A 22,872-nucleotide genomic window follows, 5' to 3' on the forward strand; every position below is an offset into this window, starting at 1 on the left:
AATTTCCCAATAGATTTTGTCTGTGAATAAAAGAAATTAACAAAGTGTTTACAATAATTGTCAAGGCAAAGTTGATTATAACACAAATTTCTTTGTAGTGTCACTATTCTGTCAGTAACATGATTCTGGCCACTACACACACACACACACACACACACACGCGCGCGCGTGCGCAGGCAGTGGGTTTTTTGTTTGCTTGTTTGTTTGTAAACCACATGGTAACCACAAAAATATCTAGAGCAGAGACACAAAACAAAAAATGGTTGGTAGGGGTGGGGCAAATGAACAAATCACCATGAACAACTATCAGTTTAAGAAGGTAGACAGATCAGAAGGAAAACGGAGTTATAAAAAAACCAGAAGGCAAGATATAAAATGACAGCAGTAAGTCCTTACATATCAATAATCACCTGGATTAAGCTCACCAATCAAAAGGCACAGAGTAGGTGGAAGAATTTTCTTTTTAAGGACCCAACTACACGCTGCCTACAGGAGACTCATTTCCGCTCTAAGACACACAGAGGTTCAAAATGAAGGGATGGAAGATAATATTCTAAGTAAGCAGGAGCCTAAAGAGAGCAGGTGTAGTCATATCAGACAAAATAGATTTCACGCCAACAATGGTTACAAGAGACAAATAAAGTCATTATCTAATGATAAAGCAGTCAATACATCAAGAGGATATAACAACTCTAATGATATATCCCCCCAATACCCAAGCACCAAAACATGCAAATACTAACAAATCTTAGGGGACAGATATACAATAAACAATATAGTAAGGGACTTCAATATCACATTATCAGAAATGGATAATCAGAATCAACAAGGAAATGTGGGAATTGAGCCATACTTGAGAACAAATTGACTTAACAGACATACAAAGAACATTCCACCCGATAGCAGCAGAATACACATTCTGCTGCTGCATTTGGAACATTCTCCAGCATACATCATGACAAGACACAAAAATTAGCAAGTTTAAGAAGACTGAAATCATACCAACTATCTTCTTTAACTGCAATGGTATGGAACTAGAAATGAACAAGAAGGAGAGAGATCTACAAATATGTGAAAACTAAACAACACTCTGAACAACCAATGGGTCAAAGGAGAAATTAAAAGGGAAATAATTATCTCAAAACCAGTAGAAATGGAAATACAGCATGTCAAATCTTGAGGAATGCAGCAAAAACAGTTCTGAGAGGAAAGTTTATAGCTATAAATGCATATATTAAGAACTTAGAAAAGTCTGAAAAAAAAAAACCCAACCTAAATCTACTAGTACACCTTGAGGAAGAGATGAACAACAAATTAAGCCCAACATAGAAAGGAAATAAAAATCAGAGTGGAAATAAAATAGAGACCAGAAAAACAGTAGAAAGGATCAACAAAACTAAAAGCTGGATCTTCAAAAAGAAAAAAAATGACAAACCTTTATTACTTACTAAGAAAACAGAAGACTCAAATAAAAAATATTAGAAATGAAAGAGGAGATATTACAACTGGTACTACAACTATTCATAGGAACAAGAAATTACTATCAACAATTATGTGGCAACAAATTACATAATCTAGAAGAAATGGTAACATTTCTTACCTACCAAGACTGAATCAGGATGAAACAGAACATCTGAACAGACCAATGAAGAGTAAACAGATTGGATAAGTAATCAAAAAATTCCCAATACACACACACACACACACACACACACACACACACACACACACACCAGGACAAGATGGCTTCACTGGTGCATTCTATCAAACATTTGGAGAAGAATTAACACCAAGCTTCCTCAGATGCTTCCAAAATAGCAGGAAGGGGAAATACTTGCAGTGTCATTCTACGAGGCCATCACTACCTTGATACCAAAACCAAATAAGGATGAATATAGATGCAAAAATTCTCAAAAATATTAGCAAACTGAATTCAGGAACACATTAAAAAGGTTATACACCAAGACTAATTGGGATTTATCCCTGGATGCTAGGAGAGTTAACATATGTAAATCAATAAATGTAATATATCACATAAATAAAATTAAAGATAAAAATCACATGATCATCTCAATAAATGCAAAAAAAAGTATTTGATAAATTACAGCATCCTTTCATGATAAAAAAAAAACCCTTAAAATATAGGGTATAGAAAGAACATACTTCAACATAATAAAAGCCATATCCAACAAACCCAGAGCAAACATTATATTCAATGTCAAAAAACCCACAAAAACCTGAAGCTTTTCCTGTAGGATCAGGAACAAGAAAAGGGTGCCCACTTTCCTACTCAATACTCTATTCCAGGGGTCCTCAAACTACAGCCCGCGGGCCACATGCAAATACAAATATTGTATTTGTTCCCGTTTTGTTTTTTCACTTCAAAATAAGATATGGGCAGTGTGCATAGGAATTTGTTCATAGTTGTTGTTTTTTTAACCACAGTCCGGCCCTCCAACAGTCTGAGGGACAGTGAACTGGCCCCCTGTTTAAAAAGTTTGAGGACCCCTGCTGTATTCAATATAGGAGGTCCTAGCTAGCTCATTTAGGCAAGACAAAGAAATAAAAAATGTTCAGATTGGAAAGGAAAAAGTAAATTGTTTGTATTTGCTGGTATGGTTTTGTATATAGAAAATCCCAAAGAGTCAACCAAAAAAGTGTTGGAACCAATTAGTAAATTTTCAGGATAAAAAAAAGTCAGCATACAGAAATGACTGGTATTCCTTTACACTAATGATGAAACATCTGAAAAAGAAAATATCCCATGCACAATAGCACCAAAAACAGTAACACAGGAATAAATTTAACCAAGAAAGTGAAAGATTTGCAGACTAGAAACTGTGTGACTGCTGAAAGATATCAAAGACAACATAAACCAATGGTGAGATATCCCATGTTCATGAATCAGGAGAATTAACATTGTTAAGATGTCCTTACCACCCAAAGTCTATCAATGCAATTCCTACCAAAATTCCAATGGCATTTTTCACAGCAATCTAACTTCTATGTATTTCTCCAGAGAAAATGAAAACACTGATTCTGAAAGCTATGTACAGCCCCATATTCACTGAAGCAGTTTTTATAAGAGCCAAAATATGAAAACCTAAGTGTCCATCTAAGGATGAATGGATTTTTAAAACTGATGTATATATGCAAAATAGAATATTATATGTCCATACAAAGAATGAAATTTTCCATTTGTGACAACCTGGGTGGACCCTGAAGACATTAGGTTAAGTGAAATAAGTCAGAAAGACAAATAACATATGATCTCACCTACATGTGAAATCTAAAAGTTGCTCATGCCATTATCTCAAATAGATTAATCTGCTTATTATTTAACTTCAGTTATACAAAGCATATGACCAACCCTTTCACAAAAAGTAGAAAGCATAATAACCCTCCATGCTGAGTGGGTTAACTGGCCAGCAATACCCCCCATTGCAGGGAGAGGAATCACTATAGAATGAATGAACAATTCCATCCAAGAACACCTACATATTCTTTTTTTTAATTACCTTGGTCTTAAAAAAAAAAAGGAAGTCTAAAGAAAAACATTTAGAATCACTTAAGGTTATTTTTAACTTATAAACTTGAAGGGGAAGAATTCAGAGTGTTTTGGCTAAATACAAAAATAATTAGAAAGAACTATCTCATTTTCCCTAATTGACTACCAAGTTTTGCCCCTTTAATTTTTAGAAGCCCATCTCCTCATAAGGATCTTCTGGTTGACCAGTTTTATGATACTTAATCCAGAAAAGAAAGAGCTCTTTGATGGTTTTGCTTTCCCTTTTAGGCAAAGGAGGAAACTTCCAAGCCAAAAGCTGATGAAAAAAATACAAGTTAAAGTTCACACTATTTGGTAAGTTGGATGTTTGTTGCAAATGAAGGCAACGGTATCTTCTAGGCGGGAAAAACTAAGTCTACTCCTTGAGTATTTCATGTTCTCAACTATTGGCATGAAATGCACATTGCAAAATCTATAGAGTAATTCTCTGAAAAGCACTAAATGGGATGATTGTGCTGTTGAAATATTAAAAAACAATCTTATAATAAGAGCTCTTTAAAGTATTAGGCCAGGGTCTTGAAGAAAATGACCATCTAAGTCTTGCTGACTCTTTGAAACCCAAATGCTCATAATTTTGCAGATTACTGTGGCAAAGCAAAATTAGCATGTTGTATTACCTCTTATAGTAGAATGCCCCTGTGTTATTGATACCAAGACATGAAGGGTGAGGAGAAGTACCCCTTAAGGTCTGGTGGAAATTACAGGGTTTTTGAAACCAAGGGCAAAGGAAAAGATTGACTACTTTTGGCCAAATACTATGTTTGATTATACGTTATGGTGACTCAGGAGCTTGCATTGATGAGGGAATCTCTGAGATCTATCTTGAGAGCTGAACCCTTAGCTTGAAAAAGAAGAGATCTTATTCTAAAGTATAAAAGTTTATAACTGCTTGCCAAACAAAGCCTAAAGGAAATAAAAATACAAATTTTTCTCACCATGTTCCACTTTTAGTTCCCATAATGAGGGAGGTATGCTAATGAGAACTACTCTAAAGACTCCCTCCAAAATTTAAAAAAAATTATATGAATAATCCACTTTCATGTTTACTTCTAGGAAATTCCTTCTTGTCTATATATATATATGCTTTTGCTAAATGTTACATTTATTATGCCTTGTAACAACAACAAAAAAACTACATACCAAAGTGGTTCACTGGATTTTTCTCTGAATTTTTCAAGGTATCTACATGTAAAATCTTCGCTGGTGGTTGGTGACTTCTGAAGAACAAAAGGCTTTGACAACGAATTTTTCTGGGTGGCTTTTGGACAGTGATCTTTGTTGAGTTTTTTGACATCCTAAACGTTGGTTTGTTATTCTTTTCCCAGAAAGTGAATTTGCCTGGTTCACCTGTGCTATTGTACTGAGTATTGATAAACTTTGAATTTTTAAAAATTGCCTGCAGTTGGGAGAGAAGGAAACTTTATATTTCTAAGAGATATATTTGATAGTTTCTTAAAGCAACACACACACAAAAAAAATAACAGGAAAAACCTTTGCAAAATTTTGCACATTCTACACGCAGTGCCTGTAAATCTCATTAGTATTTTTGGTTTGCACTTAATTTGTTGTTATTGTTAGCATTTGGAAAACAATGCTGTAAACATTCGTCAATGTTCTGATTTCTCATTACCCCTTTCCCCTTGGGCTTTTGAACTGTACTTGATGTTTCTCTGGGTTAATGTTTATAAGCCCATTAAATATTGTACATCGGGCACATATCTCCTCTTGGGCTGCTAATAATGAATTGATAGGTAACCTGGACAGACCAGAAAGCACTGCGCCTCTTTTCAGGTTAAACTCTTTGCCAGAGGTTAGGACTTATGCACCTTATAGCCGCGTAAAACATACTTACTGAGACTTGAATCAAGTCAGAAGAGCAAGAGATACAGACTATATTTCACTGCATAGCAAGTTCCAAGAATAAAATCTACTCAGAATATTCATATGGCTTGAACTCTGTTGGTTTACTATGTTACGCTGTGCTTCCACTCACTCTATATAAAACCTGAGTAGCTGTTGTTTGCTTAGTCTGTTGCACTGTATAGCACCTGGCTTTACAGGAAGTTAGGTTTACCCAATACAAAACCAAACTTCTGCTTTAAAAAAAGAAATCTGGAATTTAAAACTTCGCTCCCTTCCCCCTCACAGAAACTTAAGAACTAGGCTCTGTTGTCCTGCAACTTCGAATGGTTTCTTAGATCTTTCTGAATTGCTCATGAACATAGCACTGAGGTCATTGATGAGATTTTGATAAATAATTTTATCTTTACTTCCCGGTAGTGAATGCAGGAAAAGATATCAGGTACATATCATACACTGATTTGGAATTTCTTATTTCAGAGAGCACAGCCTTCCTTAGCCTTTGTGTGGAGGTTTTATTTATTAGGACCTAGCTGACTTCAGTAAATATATCACCACCAATACTGTCTATTAAGGGGGGGAGAGACACAAAAACAATAACACTGCCTATAATGGGCGTCAAATTTTGTTAATACCCTTATAAATTCTTTTTAAAAATCATGCAATACCTATGGGATTTCAAGCTTCACCCACTTTAAATGCTATGTCTGTCTCATCAGAGACACGGGGCATTTTTCTATTATTCTACGTCTGGGAAATATAAGCCAGTGTTATGGTGACTGAACAGACCTCTTCAAGGCACTGACAAGAAAATAAAACACATGTTTCCTGAGGGATTTTAACTATGTCTCTAATTCTTCCATTTGGGTAGTACAAAGTGGGGTGTTTTTGTTTGTTCAAAAAGGTAAAACCTTGGACACTGACAGATGTGTTTGCAAGGATATGGCTGCAGTATTATTAATTTGATGCATATATAGTATTTTTAAACAACATACCAAAATCCTGAGATTTAAGGAATGCCTGTAAAAGTAAACATTTAAGGTACTCTGAATATGCTTTTTTTTGTTTATTAGAAATGTCTTCAAGAGTTGGGTGTTTGTAATTAATGATGGCTTGAGTCAGCTTCAGTATCCAAAGCAATCCTTTTCACCCATCTAATTAGGAGGAAATAATTGCAAATATCTGCTTACAGGTAAATTATAACCTTTTATTACCAAACAGGTTTTGCACATTGTTGTGGCAATATTGTGTCCATTTAGGAATGGACTTCTCCAAAAGCAATGGAAAGTAGGTTCCTCAGGTGACCAAACTGAAGATCACTATTTTCACATTTCGTATTTCATTAACCAAGATGTAAAATACAATTAAAAATATTTTACACTCAAATCTTGGCTTTGTATGTTTTTGGAAGGAAAATGCCTGGGGTAGAAATTACCAGTGATTTCTGTTTCTGTTTCTCAAACCATTAAACCATGCAATATGTTTAAAAAAGGAACTGTAAATGCATTTAGGTCCAGAAAAGTCACTATTCCTCATGTATCAGAACACATTTTGACATTTTCCCTATCACATTCCTTTATCTTAAATTCTGCGGTACATTAAAAACTTCATAAAAGACTTCTCACTTAGAGGAATATAAGCAAATATTTTCAGTTTCACAATATATCGTCATTTACAGAAGACAGCAATGATTTACTGGCAATAGGTGGCAATAATGAGTAACTCGGGAATTGTAAACTAGGCCAAATAACGAGCAGGGAGGGGAAGCAGCACCTACCTAAGGACCAACAGCTCTCAGGTTCAACTTCAAGCGACAGGTTCCTTCTCTAGACCTGAAGGCACTCTGCTGTTTCAGAAGGGACACTATCGGTCAGGATCCCTGAGGAGTAGATGACACTCCAATTAGGATTACTTGAGGAGGGTGTCATACACGTTGGTGTTTTGTTTTTAAGCAGAGGCAGGGCAGGGACATATGGAAACCACAGGTGCAGCCATGACTAGTAAAAGCCAGGCTGCCACTTCTCCCCTCATCCTGAGGGGATGAGAAGGAAGCAGTTGCTAGAAGGCAGAGATGGGGGAGGCTCAGTGGGCAAAGGGGCCACCTCCAGAGCGGGAGACCTTCAGTGGAGGCCAGCCTGAGGCAGCCTGAAGGGAACTCGGGGAGTACACCCACCTCCTCTCTCCCACCCCAGCTCCAATCTGCCTTCCCTGGGAGACTGACCACAAGCCAGAGGGCCAGGAAGCCCGAGGAGGTGGCCCCACGTTCGCCCCAGGGCATGGGCAAAGAAGAGAAGGTAGAAGCAGATCAGACATCCTGGCTTTAATTGAGTGTGTCTATTTAATGTGCGTTCTGTATATACACACAGATGCTAACTTAACCTTTTAAAAACATGGTATCTAAAAGGCAGATCCAAATGGTCACTGTTAGTAGTTCCCACCATTCACAGCGTTCCCAGGAGACTAACAAAAACAGTTTCTGAATGACAAACACCTGGGAGGGAAGGGTTTGGAGGCTGTGGGGCTTAAGTATAAAATAAAAAATAAGAATATGGTACTTTACTCTTCAGCAGTGAGAAACCCACCACGTGGGTTTACGTTGCGGGCAACACCTGTAAATGAAACACACAATAGAAATAACGCATTGATGGAAAAATTAACAGCCAGGCTTTTCACAGGACCGGTCAAATGAGTAAGAAGTTAAGAAAAAGGAGGTGTCTTCAGTGGGGAGCCCAAACAGCCATCTTTAGGTTGAAGGTATTCATATTCAACAAAATGTGGGTGATCAGAGATCACAGGAACCGACTAGTCACGGACTGTTAAAGCAGTTCGAGATTTTGGTTTTGGAGCCACACTCTGATTTTATCGAAATTCTTATCCATCCAACGTATGTTTTCCTCAATGGTTTCAATTGTCTGTTGGACACAACGGAGCTGAGAACCGTTTTCTTTCAAAGAGCTGAAGAATTCTTTTACCTTGTGAGAAAAAAAAAATGAGTTTTTAAAATGTTGCTTTATTACATTATACAAGTCCAGGCTCGTTAAAAGAAAACTGAAGCCAAAATTCCAGCATTTGTCAAAATTCTATACGGAAGGCAGTGCCAGGTGTCTGGATACGATTATGTACACAAACTGAAGTTGTATGAAATGAGCTCATGCCTCATGATGTCAAGTTGTGTGTGTTTTTCTCTGCAGTTTTTTAGTTTATTCACAGTTGCCAGATTCTAAAAGACTTCACTGTTTACCACTTTATAATTAAGGTTTAATTGAGTGTGTCTATTTAATGTGTATTCTGTTATAGACACACAGATGCTAACTTCATTTTTTTAAACATGGTATCTAAAGAGCAGAATGTGCAGAGTGTCCTCTTTGCCAAGCAAAACAGTTTCAACCACATAAGTGTAGTCGTTCTCCACGGACCTGGCCTTGTGTGTGATTATAGAAACACTTTGGGGAATGGGGTTCTTAGCAAGTTATGGTGGTAATACCCCAAACGTTGCCAAGTTTTTATTATCTTAATCCACAATTCAGGTATTGTTCCCTTAAGATAAAATCCACACAAAGTTCCCCATAGTTTTAAAGAGATAAGAAACTCTTGGCTCCCTCCACGAAAATAGATTTTTGTTGTTTCATCGCTGGGTATCTGGACCCCTTTAAGCTCACAGGAGGAATAGGCCGGCTTTGCCACACCATTGATCATTGTGCTACTCTGTTTCACCTTAAAGGGTTATTAACCTTTTCCCATAAATTTTCACAGCATTAATCCATCAATTTTTGATTTTGTAGACAGAAAGCAAGTCTAGACCAAGATGTATTGTCTATTCAGCATGGATTCCAGACAGTTAATTCCTTAAAAAAAAAAACACTAAAAAAATACCACCACTATGCCATAATATCACGAGTTTGAAAATAAGAGGGGGTAAAAATAGGTTTTTGAAAGACCAAATCCCAATTTTAAATGATGCAAGGTGGTTTCAAAATTATCCCAGTGCAACTTTTCAATGAGCTTAGAGGCATGCCCTCCTTTGCAGCAGCCTAGAAAACACTCTGCTTCTCTGTCCCAAGTTGCAGCTCAACCTTCTTTCCCCCTATCAGAACTCAAGATTAATTGATATTCAGCTAAAAAATCACTCTGAGCACTCCTCAACAGTCAGACCTCATCGACAGTCTTACCCCTTGGTCAAACTGTCTAAACCTGAAGGAGCCCATCACGACAGTACCACTAAAGAACACCTACAAGACTGGCAACAAAACCAGTTTTAACACGTGCTCTTAAATTTTTTTTCTGACCCCCGAAGTCTCTCTCCTATATGACCTGATTTGGGAAACGCAGCATGTCATCTGAGTATTTGATTCAAAACTGCCTCCTTGAGAACATGTCCTGTGCAACAAGCAGCATGATACAGGGAAAAACAGGTTTACCCTAACTTGTTTGACCTTGAGCAAATAATTTAACTTCTCTGGGACTCCGTCTCCTCATTGGTTAAATGAGGGTCATCTCTACATTGCAGAGGATGTAGTTATAGAATGTGGTAAGGTGCAGAACCTAAAACCCAGCTTGTGTCAGGGCTGCAACCTCATCCATTTAGTCACGCCTACTGACACAGGTACTTATTCAGCCCTTGCCTTAGTTACTGTGCTAGAACTGAGGATGTGGCGGTGAATCGAATAAGCACCCTACGCTCAGAGAGCTTACAGTCTCCCTGGAAGACAGGCAGTAAACTTTGATTAATATAAACTGTGTAATAAACTAGGGCTAGGACAGTAACTGTGGAGGGGGTGGCCTGCTACACACAGAGTGGTCTGGAAAGGTGACCCTCGAGCTGGAACCTCTAAAGCAGCGGTTCTCAACCTGTGGGTTGCGACCCCTTTGGGGGTCGAATGACCCTTTCACAGGGGTCACATAAGACCATTGGATAACACATATATAATTACATATTGTTTTTGTGATTAATCACTATGCTTTAATTATGTTCAATTTGTAACAATGAAATTGGGGGTCACCACAACATGAGGAAGTGTATTAAAGGGTCGTGGCATTAGGAAGGTTGAGAACCACTGCAAGGATAAAATGAGCCTTTCCAGCGAAAAGTTGGGCAAAGAGCCAGCCGGGCAGACAAAGAAAGTGCAGAGCCTTTGAGATCAGAGAAATACTGGTAGTTGGTGGCCCAGGAGCAGGGGGAGGCTGAGTGCCTGGAGTATTGAGAGATAGTGAACAAGGAGAGCAAGTGAGAACTGGCTGGAGTGGTGGACAGGAGCCAGGTCATCCCAGTTTGGGCACACAGGAAAGAGGTCTGGAATTTACTGCAAGAACAATAGGTGGGGTTACAAGAAGGGGGTCAATTCAGTTTTAAATGTGGAAAGTGGTTTCGTTAATGGCAAGTGGCAGGAGGGAGGCCAGTTAGGAGGCGATCACCATAGACCAGACTTTTTAAATAAGAAAAGCTTGTATGGGGTAAGTGGCAGAGAGAAGTGCAGAGTTATGATGTATATGCCACAGACAGGGCCGACAGGACTCGGGGATGGATTAGATGTGAGGGGAAGGCAGGGCTCAGGAGGACTCCTATGTTTTAAAAGGCAGTAGGACGCTCTCTATGATGGCAGTATCTCAGGCTTCTTCATTTCCATGTCCTGCCTCAGTTTGTGCGCCTGATGTTTCCTATGCACACAACACTCTCCTCCTGGCTACCTGCATTTCCTTTGATGTCCACTGAAACGTCTCCGAGTCATCCTAGAAAACATAGCACCACTCCCCGCCCCAGGCACTCTCTATCCTTACCTTGCCTTAGTCCAGTGGTTCTCAACCTTGGCTGCACATTAGAATCACCTGGGAATCTTTTTAAAATCCTGATTTCTGGGCCTCATCCTCTGGAAATTCTGTTTCTTTGTTACTAATGTTGTGGCCCCACCCCATAACAAAGAAACAGAATTTCTGGAGGATGAGGCCCAGGAATTCGGATTTTTAAAAGATTCCCAGGTGATTCTAATGTGCAGCCAAGGCTGAGAACCACTGCCTTAGTCAATCTTCAACCTGACAAAGGTTGTTTGTCTGTCATTGTAATTGTCTGATTCCCCCGGTAGAATTTAAGCTCCATGCGAGCAAGGGCTTTGTCTATTCTGTTCATCTTCATTCCCTAGAACCCAAACCAAGCCTGCCATATAGCAAGAATAGGACATCCTGAATGAATTAATGAGAAAGCAAACGAACAAGCGAATGAATAGAATATTCTGTTGCCACAGATCTGGTCTATGGACAGCTATCCAGCTAGTTACAGCCTATGGACAGCTCTGCGGTCATCACACAGCTGTAGTCCTCAATGGAGGTCAAGCTTGAGATAACATGGGCAAGTTAATTTTACAAGCCCGGGTGGGGCTGGGGACATGACATTTCTTTTGCATTTGCAAAGCACTCTTCCTTATATCCAGCTGGATCATGGTGCAATCAGACTACACATGAAACTATTCCTTAAAAAATTAATATTGGGCACTCAGATTTTATCTAAACGCAGCATAGTTTTGAAACCACATAAAGTTTGTTCCACGACCTTACTACAGAAAGCAGTAGCATAGAAGGGACACCACAGACAACCCATCGATCCGATTCCTCAGAGTTTAAGACTCAGAAAAAAAGTGCGCTTTTGTGGTTCCCTCTTCCCAGACAATGAGGATAACTCATGCTGTTTTCTCATTTTTCCTTGGCAGCTAGGGAAGCCGTGATAACGTTAGGGTTCGAGTGCAATAAATTACCCTCAGCATAAATCCTTCAGACAGTTACCTCTTTCTGTCCATCATGCAGCTCTGTGTTCTTTTTTTAACATTTATTTTATATCTGGACCTTACAAGTTGCCTAAAATTCTTTCTGAAAAGTAGATGGCATATAAATAAGTAGCAGGAAATCATGAACTTGGATGTAGAGAACCTGGATTCCAGACCTACCTCTTTCACAATGGCTGGATGATCACTTCAGTTATTTACACTTCCAATGATCACTTTTACCACCCCAAAACAGGGATTCCGTATCTAAAGTAACCTTTAAGCTCCGAACTTCGTAATGGCAAGGCTAAAACTTCTTAATGTGTTTGGGAAGAGGCACAGTTTTTACTAGTTCATTCACAACTGATTTTTGCTTATGTTAAAAACACGACAGCACCCAAAGGAACACCTACTAAGCGACAAAATTCATTTCTAACTCATCACACCCTTAAAATATTTTGTCTACCCCATACTTATTCGCTAATTGTCACTTAAGCTTAAAAAGATTTTTTTTTTTTTTACCTCTTCAAGCCGTGCCCTTGTGGAGAACTGATTTGTTGTTCCCATCACCATGTGGGCTATGGAAGGTGAGCCAAGGTCAAACCTAGAAATGGAAACTGTCAAGTTATACTGTGAAATATTCATTCTTTCAACATATATTTCTAAGTGCCCCTTATATTATAGCATTTATGTGAAAACTGGTTAGGCATGGAAAACATGGACATGATCCCTGTCCTCCAATGGATTAAGATCTAGTTGAAAAAAATAGACACCAACAGCTGAACAAAAGATGAAGTACCCAAAAGAAAATGATAGAAGTAGTGATGCTGCACAAGTTAGACAAGGAGAGGTGCAAATCAGCAAAGGAGCGAAGCAGGAGACTTCTAATAGGTCAGTGGGTGTGGGAAGGGATTACTCCAGATGGAATAGAAAACCTGACTATCCAGATTCATGGGCTAGCAATGAACTAAGAGTTTTATATTGTCCAAGGATATTGTAAGGACCTCTACTTTCTAGCGTCAGTCAAAAACCCCCTTTGGATGGTCACTGTTGTTTTACAAACAAATAAAAAAAAATAGCCAGGTTGAGGAACTTCCCCAGGCACAGCACAATCTTTGGCACTACTTACTTTTGTATAAGTTTATTCCAGTTTTCCCTCAGAAATTGCCAGGCCAGTGGATATCCCACTGGGTTTCTGCCAATAGCTCTAAGGATATCTGGAAACTCTTGAGTTTTTATTACATCTCCCTTAAAACTTTGCTCTAGTAACCTAGAATGATTAGGAGAAGAAATGTTAGCAATGAATATGCCCTGGAAAAGTTATGAGAAAGTTATTCCATAAAATAATTTAAAGCCAGCCTGCCAATAACAAAGACTGAAAAGATAAATAGGTAACCAAAGCCCTGGTAAACTCGCTATAGCTATGTAACAATAAAACTGACACACAGTATTCACAATGCACTCTCTCACATATACTCTCATTTTCTCATAAGAGGAGTTAAGAAAGTATATGTTTCTAAATTTGTTATTCTTAAAGATACACAAATATATGATATGCTCCTTTAAATATTTTTCCTGACACTAGCTTCTCCCTAATTATTTACCACTAGAGGCCCAGTGCACGAATTCGTACACAGGCAGGATCCCTAGGCCTGGCCGGCAATGAGGGCCCATCAGGGCCAGCTGGCTGAGGGGAGAGGACAGGGAGAGGGACCATGGGTCGATCGGGGCCTGCCAGTTGGGGGGAAGAACGGGGCGTGGGAGGTTGGCTGCTGGGCCCAAGGAGGGAGCCGGCCCTCAGCTCCCTTGGGAAAGGGGCCTCATCTGCAGCCACCTACCCCCCAGTTCCCTGTCCTAGCCCAGGGCCCAAAGGCCCCAGCGGGGTTGGAAAAGGAGGTGACGGTCACTGGGCTGGGCCTGGAAGAAACGGATGCCTGTGACCCACAACTGCGTGGTTTCCTGCCTCCCCACCCCCCACTTCTCTCACCACCATGCCACCACTGTGGCAGGCAGGCAGCAGGCCAATTAGGGCCTGCCATCCAGGGGGGAAAGATGGGGTGTGGGAGGTTGACTGCGAGCCCCGAGAGCCGGCCCTTGGCCCCCCTGGGAAAGGGGCTGTGTCCGCCACCACCCACCCCCAGTTCCCCGTCCCAGCCTGGGCCAAAGGCTCCGGCGGGGTCAGGAGAGGAGGTGACGGTCGCTGGGCTAGGCACGAAAGAGCCGGACGCTGTTGCTACTGGCTGGCCACAGATGGTTTGCAGCTCCTGCATTGAGCAACTTCCCCCTGGTGGTTAGTGTGCGTCATAGCTACTGGTTGACCAGTGGCTCTGGTCATTTGGTCCTAAGGGTTGCTTAGGCTTTTATATATATAAAAGATACTTGTTAGCTGTCTCCCCGCTAATATAAATGTTCCCAGAAGAATAGGCAATTCCTGGTCAACAGAACAAAAATGGATGGGAGAAAGATCTGATCTAAATTGATTCCTTTGTTCATACATGAACATGAATGAATTACTCACCACTGAAGCTTTTCCTTGTTTTGGCTAATACAGAGGGCAAATTCAATTTGGTTTTTCTCGGTACTGGACAGAGAAGATTGATATTTATGATAGAGAAAATCCCATCCCTCAGTGGTCTGGGCTCCCACAGCAAACACTGCCATCGTCACATCATTGGGCAGCCTGTGGGAAAGAGCACACGGGCAAGAGTCAGAGTTGCAGGAACTGTGTTTAGATGCAGAATGGTGACCAATTATGAACTGATAAATGGCCTCATGATCAGAGAAGCAAGCCTGGAAATCTAAACAAAAATAACCTTTCCTTCCGTTAAATTTTTTGAAAGAGGCAAGAGAAAATATCCAAAATTCGGTTGTGAGTAGTCGTCTCAAAAATGTTAACATGAGCTGCCACTTTCACAAGTACCTATGTGTCTCACACACTTTAATGACACTGGGTGACTCCCAATAGGTGGTCACTTGTCAAGCCAAAAGAAAGGGATTCACACTAGACTCAAGATGTAATCCATTTAGGAATCCAATAGGACCACCACTGATAAGCATGTCTTTCAATGGAAGCACGTATGCTATGGGCTTAATGTTTCCCAGGTGGGACTTAAGATCCAGGTATACCTAAGTATAGCGAGAATTAAATTTCCACATAGAGGAAGAACTGTACTTACATAGCATAGGCAACTACTAGGCACTTCCTGTCGGGACTTTGGAGACCCAGAGAAACTACTGTTAGAGGCATCGCCTCTGTTCCTGGCAGTGTGGCTGTCTCAGTTCTGGTAGGTTTTGTACCTTTGGCTGCATAAAGTAGGAACTATTCTAATCCCATTCTAACTCTCTAGATATTTGACTTTTGTGCTTAGAAGTTCCCTCCTAGCATTACTGCAAGGTGAGAGATACACAGATAAATCTTATAAAGTAATTTATTTTCCTAAAAAGGGAGGCCAGGAAGACTTTTTCTAGTTCGTTTTGCTCCCAACATGTAGCAGCGATGATGGAAAATAGAAAAGGCACCCCTTTCATGAACAAACTAGCTGTTTGCTAAGGACAGACCTCAAATCTCCATTGGTTTCCTTCCACTCTCTGAAGTAGCCTTCTGCCCTCTGCACGCAGGGCTGATACTTGCGCACACAGGCGAGGAGGAGGAGCTGGCTCCGCAGCATTCGCTCTGAGACAGAGCCCTCGTCAGTCCATGCCTGCTTGTCAATGAGGCCCCTCAGCAGCCTGATGAGAAAGCCCTGAGGGAAAACCATGATGTCAGCAGTACAGTCACAGGTCCTCACATGTTTTATGTAATCCAGTACACTCAGGTGAGGGGGGGATATTTTACAAAGTGTAGTAACTCTTATTTCTAAAACCATGCAGTTCTGTCTATTTCCTATATAATAAAAGATCAATATGCAAATTGTCCCCTTGACTGGGAGTTCGGCCAGGGGATGGGGTCAGTTGGCCAACTGCCCTCATCTCCTCCCGGTCTGGCCAGACCCCACCCGTGCACGAATTCATGCACCAGGCCTCTAGTTTCATTATAAAAGTTTTCAGACACAAGAAATGATTAACTATTTCAGTATCTGTATAACAATCTTTTACAAATATATCTTTATGCACTTAAAATCAAGATAAACTACCACTTTTAAAAAATAAACGAAGAGAGTTTATATGACTACATTTTGAAGGCAAATTTTACAATGGAACTTCATGAACTTTTGCCAAAAAATAACAACTCTGTACTTCTTCTTCAAGTACCCGAGTCCCAGAAAATCTTAATAACAGCCATCATAATACAGAAGTAAAATGAATTAAAGGATATGCAAAAGGAAGGGAATAAGAAATCCATGAAAATTAAGTACAGAGTCTCATAGTTCCATGTCTACTTTTAGTGCTAAAATAAAACCAAATACCTTTGCGAGTTAGTCCAAATACTAAGTTAATTTTTATTTACTTTTCTTTAATATATAGTGACATATATATATATAGACATAGATATATATAGATATAGATAGATAGATATTTTTTTACACACACACACACACAGACACGACAGTAAAAATTCTTGCACACCCATATACAAGCAAACCACTTAAGTAACCACTCAATTTATTTCAGGCTTTTACCTTGAATTGAATTTCCACTTCATTCATATCTCTTTTCTCCATTAACTTATACATAGGTATCAGCTCATTCAAACCTTGGAACACAGGCATAATTTCTGTTTCATGTTTCAAGTACAGGGTTAAATTCAAGGCTTTTTCAATCGGTAGCTTTCCAATGCTGGTCAGGATACACCATGGTGAGCAGTTTAAAAGAAAATTTAGGAAATTAACTTTTTGTTTCAAAAAATATTTAACAATCTACCAGCAAAAAAATCAACCAGTTATTAATGCCCCTTATAAATAAGGATCTTTCTATTAGTATCTTTTCCATCATAAATAACACAACATCGGCATGTTTACACAGTGAAGGGAGTTGCTCAAACACAACAGAGCTAGGGCTAACTTGTGGTTAAGACAAAAAGTAGGGCAGGATCTGTTCCTCTACAAAACTGTGTGCTGATCTTTGGGATTTTGATCACAGATCCTTCAGGAAGCCTAGTCAGACAGACTGCCACTCAGTTGACATTATAAGTCTCTGGTGTCAACACATCCTCTTCTCCATTCCAACAGAACCGAATATAGATAAAAACCCTTTGTTAGGGTTGATGCTAAAAGCCGCAGTGGTAAGGTATATGCTCATATAAACAGAACATCCTCTAAGATTGAAGATGTAAGCAGTAGTATGCTACAGAGGGGAATATTTGTAGGCGTGCAGAAACAGCACGCCTGCAAATATTTGTCATTTGTGCTTGGGGTTTGGGGGTGCCAAACTAAGCACCCCCTATTTTTATCCCCCATTGCTACTTTTCACCTCAAGAGGCCCCGATGAGGAAGAACTTGACATTTAGAAGCAGAGGGCAATTATAAATTATTCCTTTCTACCTGAGTGATTTCCCTTAGGACTTCTGTTCCGCCCAAATACTGTATTTCATTAAGAGGCTGTGAAGCTCAAGGATCCAGGTGCGGGCAGGGGTGGATGGAAACCCCTTTAACCCAGCGGGGGAGGAACCAGATCTGGTGAAGCAGGGCTAGAGCCAGAGAAAGCCACAGGACAAGCCTTTAGGAACCAGCCAAGGAGCTTCTCCAGGGAGTAGGTCTCCTGATTTTCTACACTTTTGCCTCCATGTGATCATAGCTGTTAATGAAAAAGGTTAAAACACAGATTCCTTCCTTTACCTGACTCAGTAGACATAGAAAGGAGGTTAACCATACGGCTACAAGCAACCTTGGATCGTTCGAAGAACTTAGGGGAAAACACCCTTCAACTTCTTATTAGCAATCAATCATTTTCATCTTTAGAAATCAAGAATTTGAGTGATAACAGCTGCTTTCAGAAATAAACCAAGACTCTGAGGAGTGTGTATTACCTGACAAGCTGAAATGCATTGTTAATGAGACTGGCCCGATCATTACTGCTGATTGCTGTGTGCGTTCCTTGTAAAAGGCCAGTCAGAGAATCCCATCCATCATCCTCATAATGCACAATGTAATAGCCATTCATTCCCACGTTAAATTTGATCCATTCCACCTCTTCTGGGAGGATGAGCACATCTAGAGCAAATAAAATAAATCATACCTCTATTTTCTCTCTTGACGGATGAAAGCTTTTCTGATCAGAGACTAGACCACAAAACTACCGGCAAGTTTAATACTGAAATGAGTTTCAGATTGAACATGTTTCTTTGAGAAACCAAAAAACAGCATCCCCATCGACAAAAGCCAACACTAGTTTTAGGTACTAATTTCGTGAGATTTATAGATCTATGAGAAGAATGCAGCCACATTTCAGGCCATACATACAATATAACCCAGCAATGTTATCAAAGTAATGGGGATTTTTCACTGGTAAGCCCTTCTCTTTATCATTATATAAATAAACTGTTTTAATCTCTATCTGGCAAGATATTGGCCTTTTTTTGCAACCAGGTAGGATTTTCAACCAATAGTCTTCACTAGAAAATGAAAGCCAGAGATCTGCTGAAGATAAAGGTTGACCTGGTCCTTTTTGTTTTAACCAAGATAAATAGCAAAAGAAAGGCGGTATCTAAATCCTGCACAGCTCTATAGTTCCTTCTTGCATTAACCTAGTTATTTCCCCCAACAAATTACCTGTTTTTGTCTTCAGCAAAAATCTCTGGGTCGATTCTGATTTGCTGGTGATGAATGTCAGTGGAACATGCCACAGGTACCTAAAAGAAAGGAGGATGAATTGCTCATTTGTTGATTCAACTGAATAAGCAGTCATTAAATCACCTATCACGTGCCAGGCACTGGCTAGTCTAAGAAAGAATGGTACCAAAGCTGCTATAGCCAAGAGATCAAAACAGCCCTATCCTGTTTTTCAGGCACTATTCATCCTTCTCGGGGTCCTTAAGTAGAGTTAGGGATTTGGGCTCAAGCGAGCCCTGACAGCCTTTACAGTGATTGGCTGGGAGCTCACAGTGCCGAACTTAAAAACCATGACCACTAGTAATGGCACAAATTGACATCATGTGCCTCCTAAATCATACACTAAGAACACATCACTTCTATGGAATTCCTACTAATGATGCAAAACCTGAATCTGATCATGAAGAAACAGCAGAGAACCAAGCTGGAGGACAATCCAGAACATAACTGACCTGTACTCTTCAAAAATATCAAGGTCAAAAAAGACAAAGACTGAGGAGCAGTTTCTGAGAAAAAGGACTAAAGAAAAGTGACCATTAACACAATGTGACCCTAATACTGAATCCTGCCTGAATCAGAATATTTTTTCTTTTGCTACAAAGACATTATTAGGACAACTGGAAAAACTTAAATAAGGTTTAGATTAAATAATAGCATGTCATCAAATTTATTTCATAATTGTGATTACTGTGCTACAGTTATATAAGTGAATGTTCTTGTATTTTAGAAAATACCATACTCAAGGATTTTGAGGTGAAGGGGAAATTACTCTCAAACAGGGGAAAGCCATATGTATAATATACACACACACATATATGGCATATATGCAGAGAGAGAGAAATATAGAGAAAGCATTTCTTGACAGAGAGAAAGAGAAACATGGTAAGAAGTTAACATTATATCTGGGTTAAAATATACGGGAATTCTTTGCACTCTTCTTACAACTTCTGTATTAAGTGTAAAATTCTTTTGAAACAAAACATTTTTAAAATAGTGTCCATCTAGGGCCAGTCAAGCTGCAGTGCGTCATTTCCAGTGGTGTCCTTCTTTCCTGTTAAGCTGGCAAACAAGTTCCAGGATCCAATTCAGATTTCCCAAAGAAAAGAATTGAGTCTCTCCTAATTCCCAGTAATTTCCAGGCACTATTGTAATTTAGTGACAGTTACTTAGAGCTTATCTCAAGCCAATAACTGGACATTAGCATCCTATCAAAGTATAAAATAGGTTAATTATACATCATCAGCTTCACCAAGAGGAACCAAGGTTTAGAGCCACCTTCATCCTCTTGGGGAGATGGTGGTGTATAAATCAACTTCATAGGATATGCAGATTTGATTGAAATATTTTAGCAATAAAGGTAAGGGCACTCTTTCAAAAACAAGGTTTTATCCTACAAGGCAGATGTTACCGAAGCAACCAAATGCGTTTTCCTCAGCGACCCTTACCCAGATTCTGGGCTGCCTTCAGAGCCTTTCATATAGTGCTCTTGCTTCAGGTGGACGTTCCTCCCTTTCACTGTGACGGTTATCAGGGGGAAGCCCTTCTGCAGCGTCCAGGTGTTCATCATGGCTTTCACATCAAGGCCTTCCTGTTGCCAGTGCTGGTTGACACAGAAAACCACAGATGCATGACCCACCTCGACCCAATTAAGAAGAGATGGAACCCACGCTTTTGCTCACACACGGAGCCGCTGTCCGTGGCCACCTCCCCTGAGAAGCTCCTTCTCATCCCTCCTCCGCTCCCAGCCCCTGCCCTGCTCCCTTCCCCACAGTCTCCAACCACAGCATGTGGTCCATGAAAGCACTGACAGTTACTTCCTGTTCTCTTTCTCTACCCATGTGTGTCTTGAGAACAGGTACCATATCTGGTTCTACTGGGCATGCCTTGGGCGTGGCACCAGGCACAAAGTAGGCATGTGCATGAGTGAATGAATGAAGGGAAAGTGGCCAGGTGTCCCACACCTACAGAATAATGCTGGCTCCCAGATAAGCAGGTGGGGAAAAGTGTTCGAGAGCCTGTACTTCCAAAGCCCAAAGCGGTAACACCCAGATGGCCCACACTCCACCAGCAATCATGAACTCAAAAGAGGATGTTTTCTTTGATACTAAGAAAAGATTTTAAGAAATATGTAAAAGCTAGTAAAAGGATAAAATATGCTACAGAACTAATCCACAAACTTCTGAAGAAAGCTGCCTCTAAAAACAAAAAAGCCAAGAAAATAAAAATATGATGGATGAAATCCTGTTAAATCTCCAGACTAACCCACAGCTGCCTAGGAAAATAGTCCACAAGTCCAGATAAGCGGAGATGTAGACTGTTTTGTGATTCAGATTTTTTTTTGAATTCTTTATAGCTTATTGGTTAAAAACACAAGTTAGAACTAAATTCAAATCCCAGCTCTGCAATCTACTAACCACATGCCTTTGGATTTCATATTCACATCTGTAAAAACAGGGATAACACTGCCCCACTCATGGGCTGACGGTGAAGAGTAAAGGCGATAATGCACATAAGTGCTTAGCACGTGCCTGACGCAGAGTCAGGGCTCAGGAATGCTCGCTGCCATCATGTTTCCTCCCAAATGAAGAGCTCTGGAAATGATCGACACAGCCTGACTGATAAAGCCCTACCTCTCACAGAAACCTGTCATAAATTCACTGCTTTACAGAGAGCGAAGCCGAAGAAATTAGTATCAGTGAGACGTGTTACCAAAGAAGGCTGTGCGAACCCCTTGTGTAGATAACTCTTTAAAAATTGTAAAAGGCTGTCAGCCTAGTATGGTTTAAATGCAGTCCTATCAAGAGCGAGGGTGATCTAATCGAGGACCTCAGAGGGCCTGGCACAGAGCCGACCTTCAAAGGCTGTGGTGGAAAAGAATGCGAAGAGGGGCGCCGTGTACAGATGTAAAAACTTACTGAGGATGAAGATGAATGTTGACCCCGAGAGCAAAAGCCCTCCATCCTTTGTGAGCTGTCTGTAGGGCAAATCTAAAAACCGAAAATATACACGTCACTCTCAGGCAGGCCTGTAGGAAACCCTCATGATTCTTCTCAGAGGGATTAATATGAGGCAGAAAAAAACAAACACCCAAAATGATAATGAGCCTGTCAATCCCAAGTGCAGAGATACACAAAAACATACTCACACTCGCCATACTGTTCCACAGGTCCTCGTTCTTTGTGTTTTTATAACTATACGTCTGCAGATAATGTACAATACCACTTTTAAATGTATCGGCACTAAGATAATCTCTTAGCATATTCAGAATACAAGATCCCTGAAAAAACAAACAATATAAATAAAAAGGGCTACCTATACTTCCTCAATCTAATCCACCATCACACTTTATTTTGGAATAGTTCTTTTAAAAGTCTCCTCTTCTGGAAGAATTTCCTAGGTCCCTTCAAAGTAGAGGTAGTCTCCCTCTCCCTTTGGCTCTAGGGAATGGTAGGGTCACAAGATAGGCAAACCTTGGATCCCTGAATGTCTACATAAAGTGTATATCCCTGCCAACAGGACTGGTACTTATTTTATTATTGAGATACTAGAGGCCCGGTGCATGAAATTTGTGCACAGGTAGGGTCCCTAGGCCTGGCTGGCAATCAGGGCCTGTCGGGGCCTTCTGGCTGCCAGCCGGGGCCTTCCTTTGTTTCGTGCCACCCCCTGGTGGTCAGCACACGTCACAGTGAGCAGTCGAACTTCCAGTCTCCCAGTCAAACTCTTAAGGGGACACTTTGCATATTAGCCTTTTATATATATAGAAGAAGATAATCACATAGCATTATATTAGTTTCAGGTGTACAACATGATGTGATATTTGTATATTGCAAAATAATCACAATAAGTCTAGTAAACATTAACACTATAGTTACAAAATTATCTTCTTGTGATGAAGACTTAAGATCTGTTAGCAACTTTCAAATACGCA

General features: G+C 40.1%; 2 protein-coding genes across 9 annotated transcripts in view; one reads left to right on the forward strand and one right to left on the reverse strand.

Moving 5' to 3' along the window:
• The window catches only part of CAST (calpastatin), a 110,780-nt gene extending 104,510 nt beyond the window's left edge, over window positions 1-6,270 (forward strand). For all 8 annotated transcript variants that reach the window (XM_006775549.2, XM_006775550.2, XM_006775551.2 and 5 more), the window contains 2 exons: window positions 3,797-3,862; window positions 4,747-6,270. In XM_006775549.2, the coding sequence (XP_006775612.1) occupies window positions 3,797-3,847 (51 nt within the window). In that variant the 3' untranslated portion in view covers window positions 3,848-3,862; window positions 4,747-6,270. The remainder of the gene's footprint in view (window positions 1-3,796; window positions 3,863-4,746) is intronic.
• A 1,463-nt stretch (window positions 6,271-7,733) lies between these two features.
• ERAP1 (endoplasmic reticulum aminopeptidase 1) overlaps window positions 7,734-22,872 on the reverse strand; it is a 31,138-nt gene continuing 15,999 nt past the window's right edge. The window contains exons 8-18 of the mRNA XM_006775557.2: window positions 22,090-22,221; window positions 21,860-21,931; window positions 20,390-20,544; window positions 18,885-18,964; window positions 18,143-18,326; window positions 16,797-16,953; window positions 15,736-15,920; window positions 14,696-14,857; window positions 13,307-13,447; window positions 12,700-12,781; window positions 7,734-8,400 (exon numbers count right to left, since the gene is read on the reverse strand). Coding sequence (XP_006775620.1) covers window positions 8,245-8,400; window positions 12,700-12,781; window positions 13,307-13,447; window positions 14,696-14,857; window positions 15,736-15,920; window positions 16,797-16,953; window positions 18,143-18,326; window positions 18,885-18,964; window positions 20,390-20,544; window positions 21,860-21,931; window positions 22,090-22,221 — 1,506 coding nt within the window. The 3' untranslated portion in view covers window positions 7,734-8,244. The remainder of the gene's footprint in view (window positions 8,401-12,699; window positions 12,782-13,306; window positions 13,448-14,695; window positions 14,858-15,735; window positions 15,921-16,796; window positions 16,954-18,142; window positions 18,327-18,884; window positions 18,965-20,389; window positions 20,545-21,859; window positions 21,932-22,089; window positions 22,222-22,872) is intronic.

The sequence above is a fragment of the Myotis davidii genome, unplaced genomic scaffold (assembly GCF_000327345.1).
Source record: "Myotis davidii unplaced genomic scaffold, ASM32734v1 scaffold44, whole genome shotgun sequence".
Taxonomy (NCBI): domain Eukaryota; kingdom Metazoa; phylum Chordata; class Mammalia; order Chiroptera; family Vespertilionidae; genus Myotis; species Myotis davidii.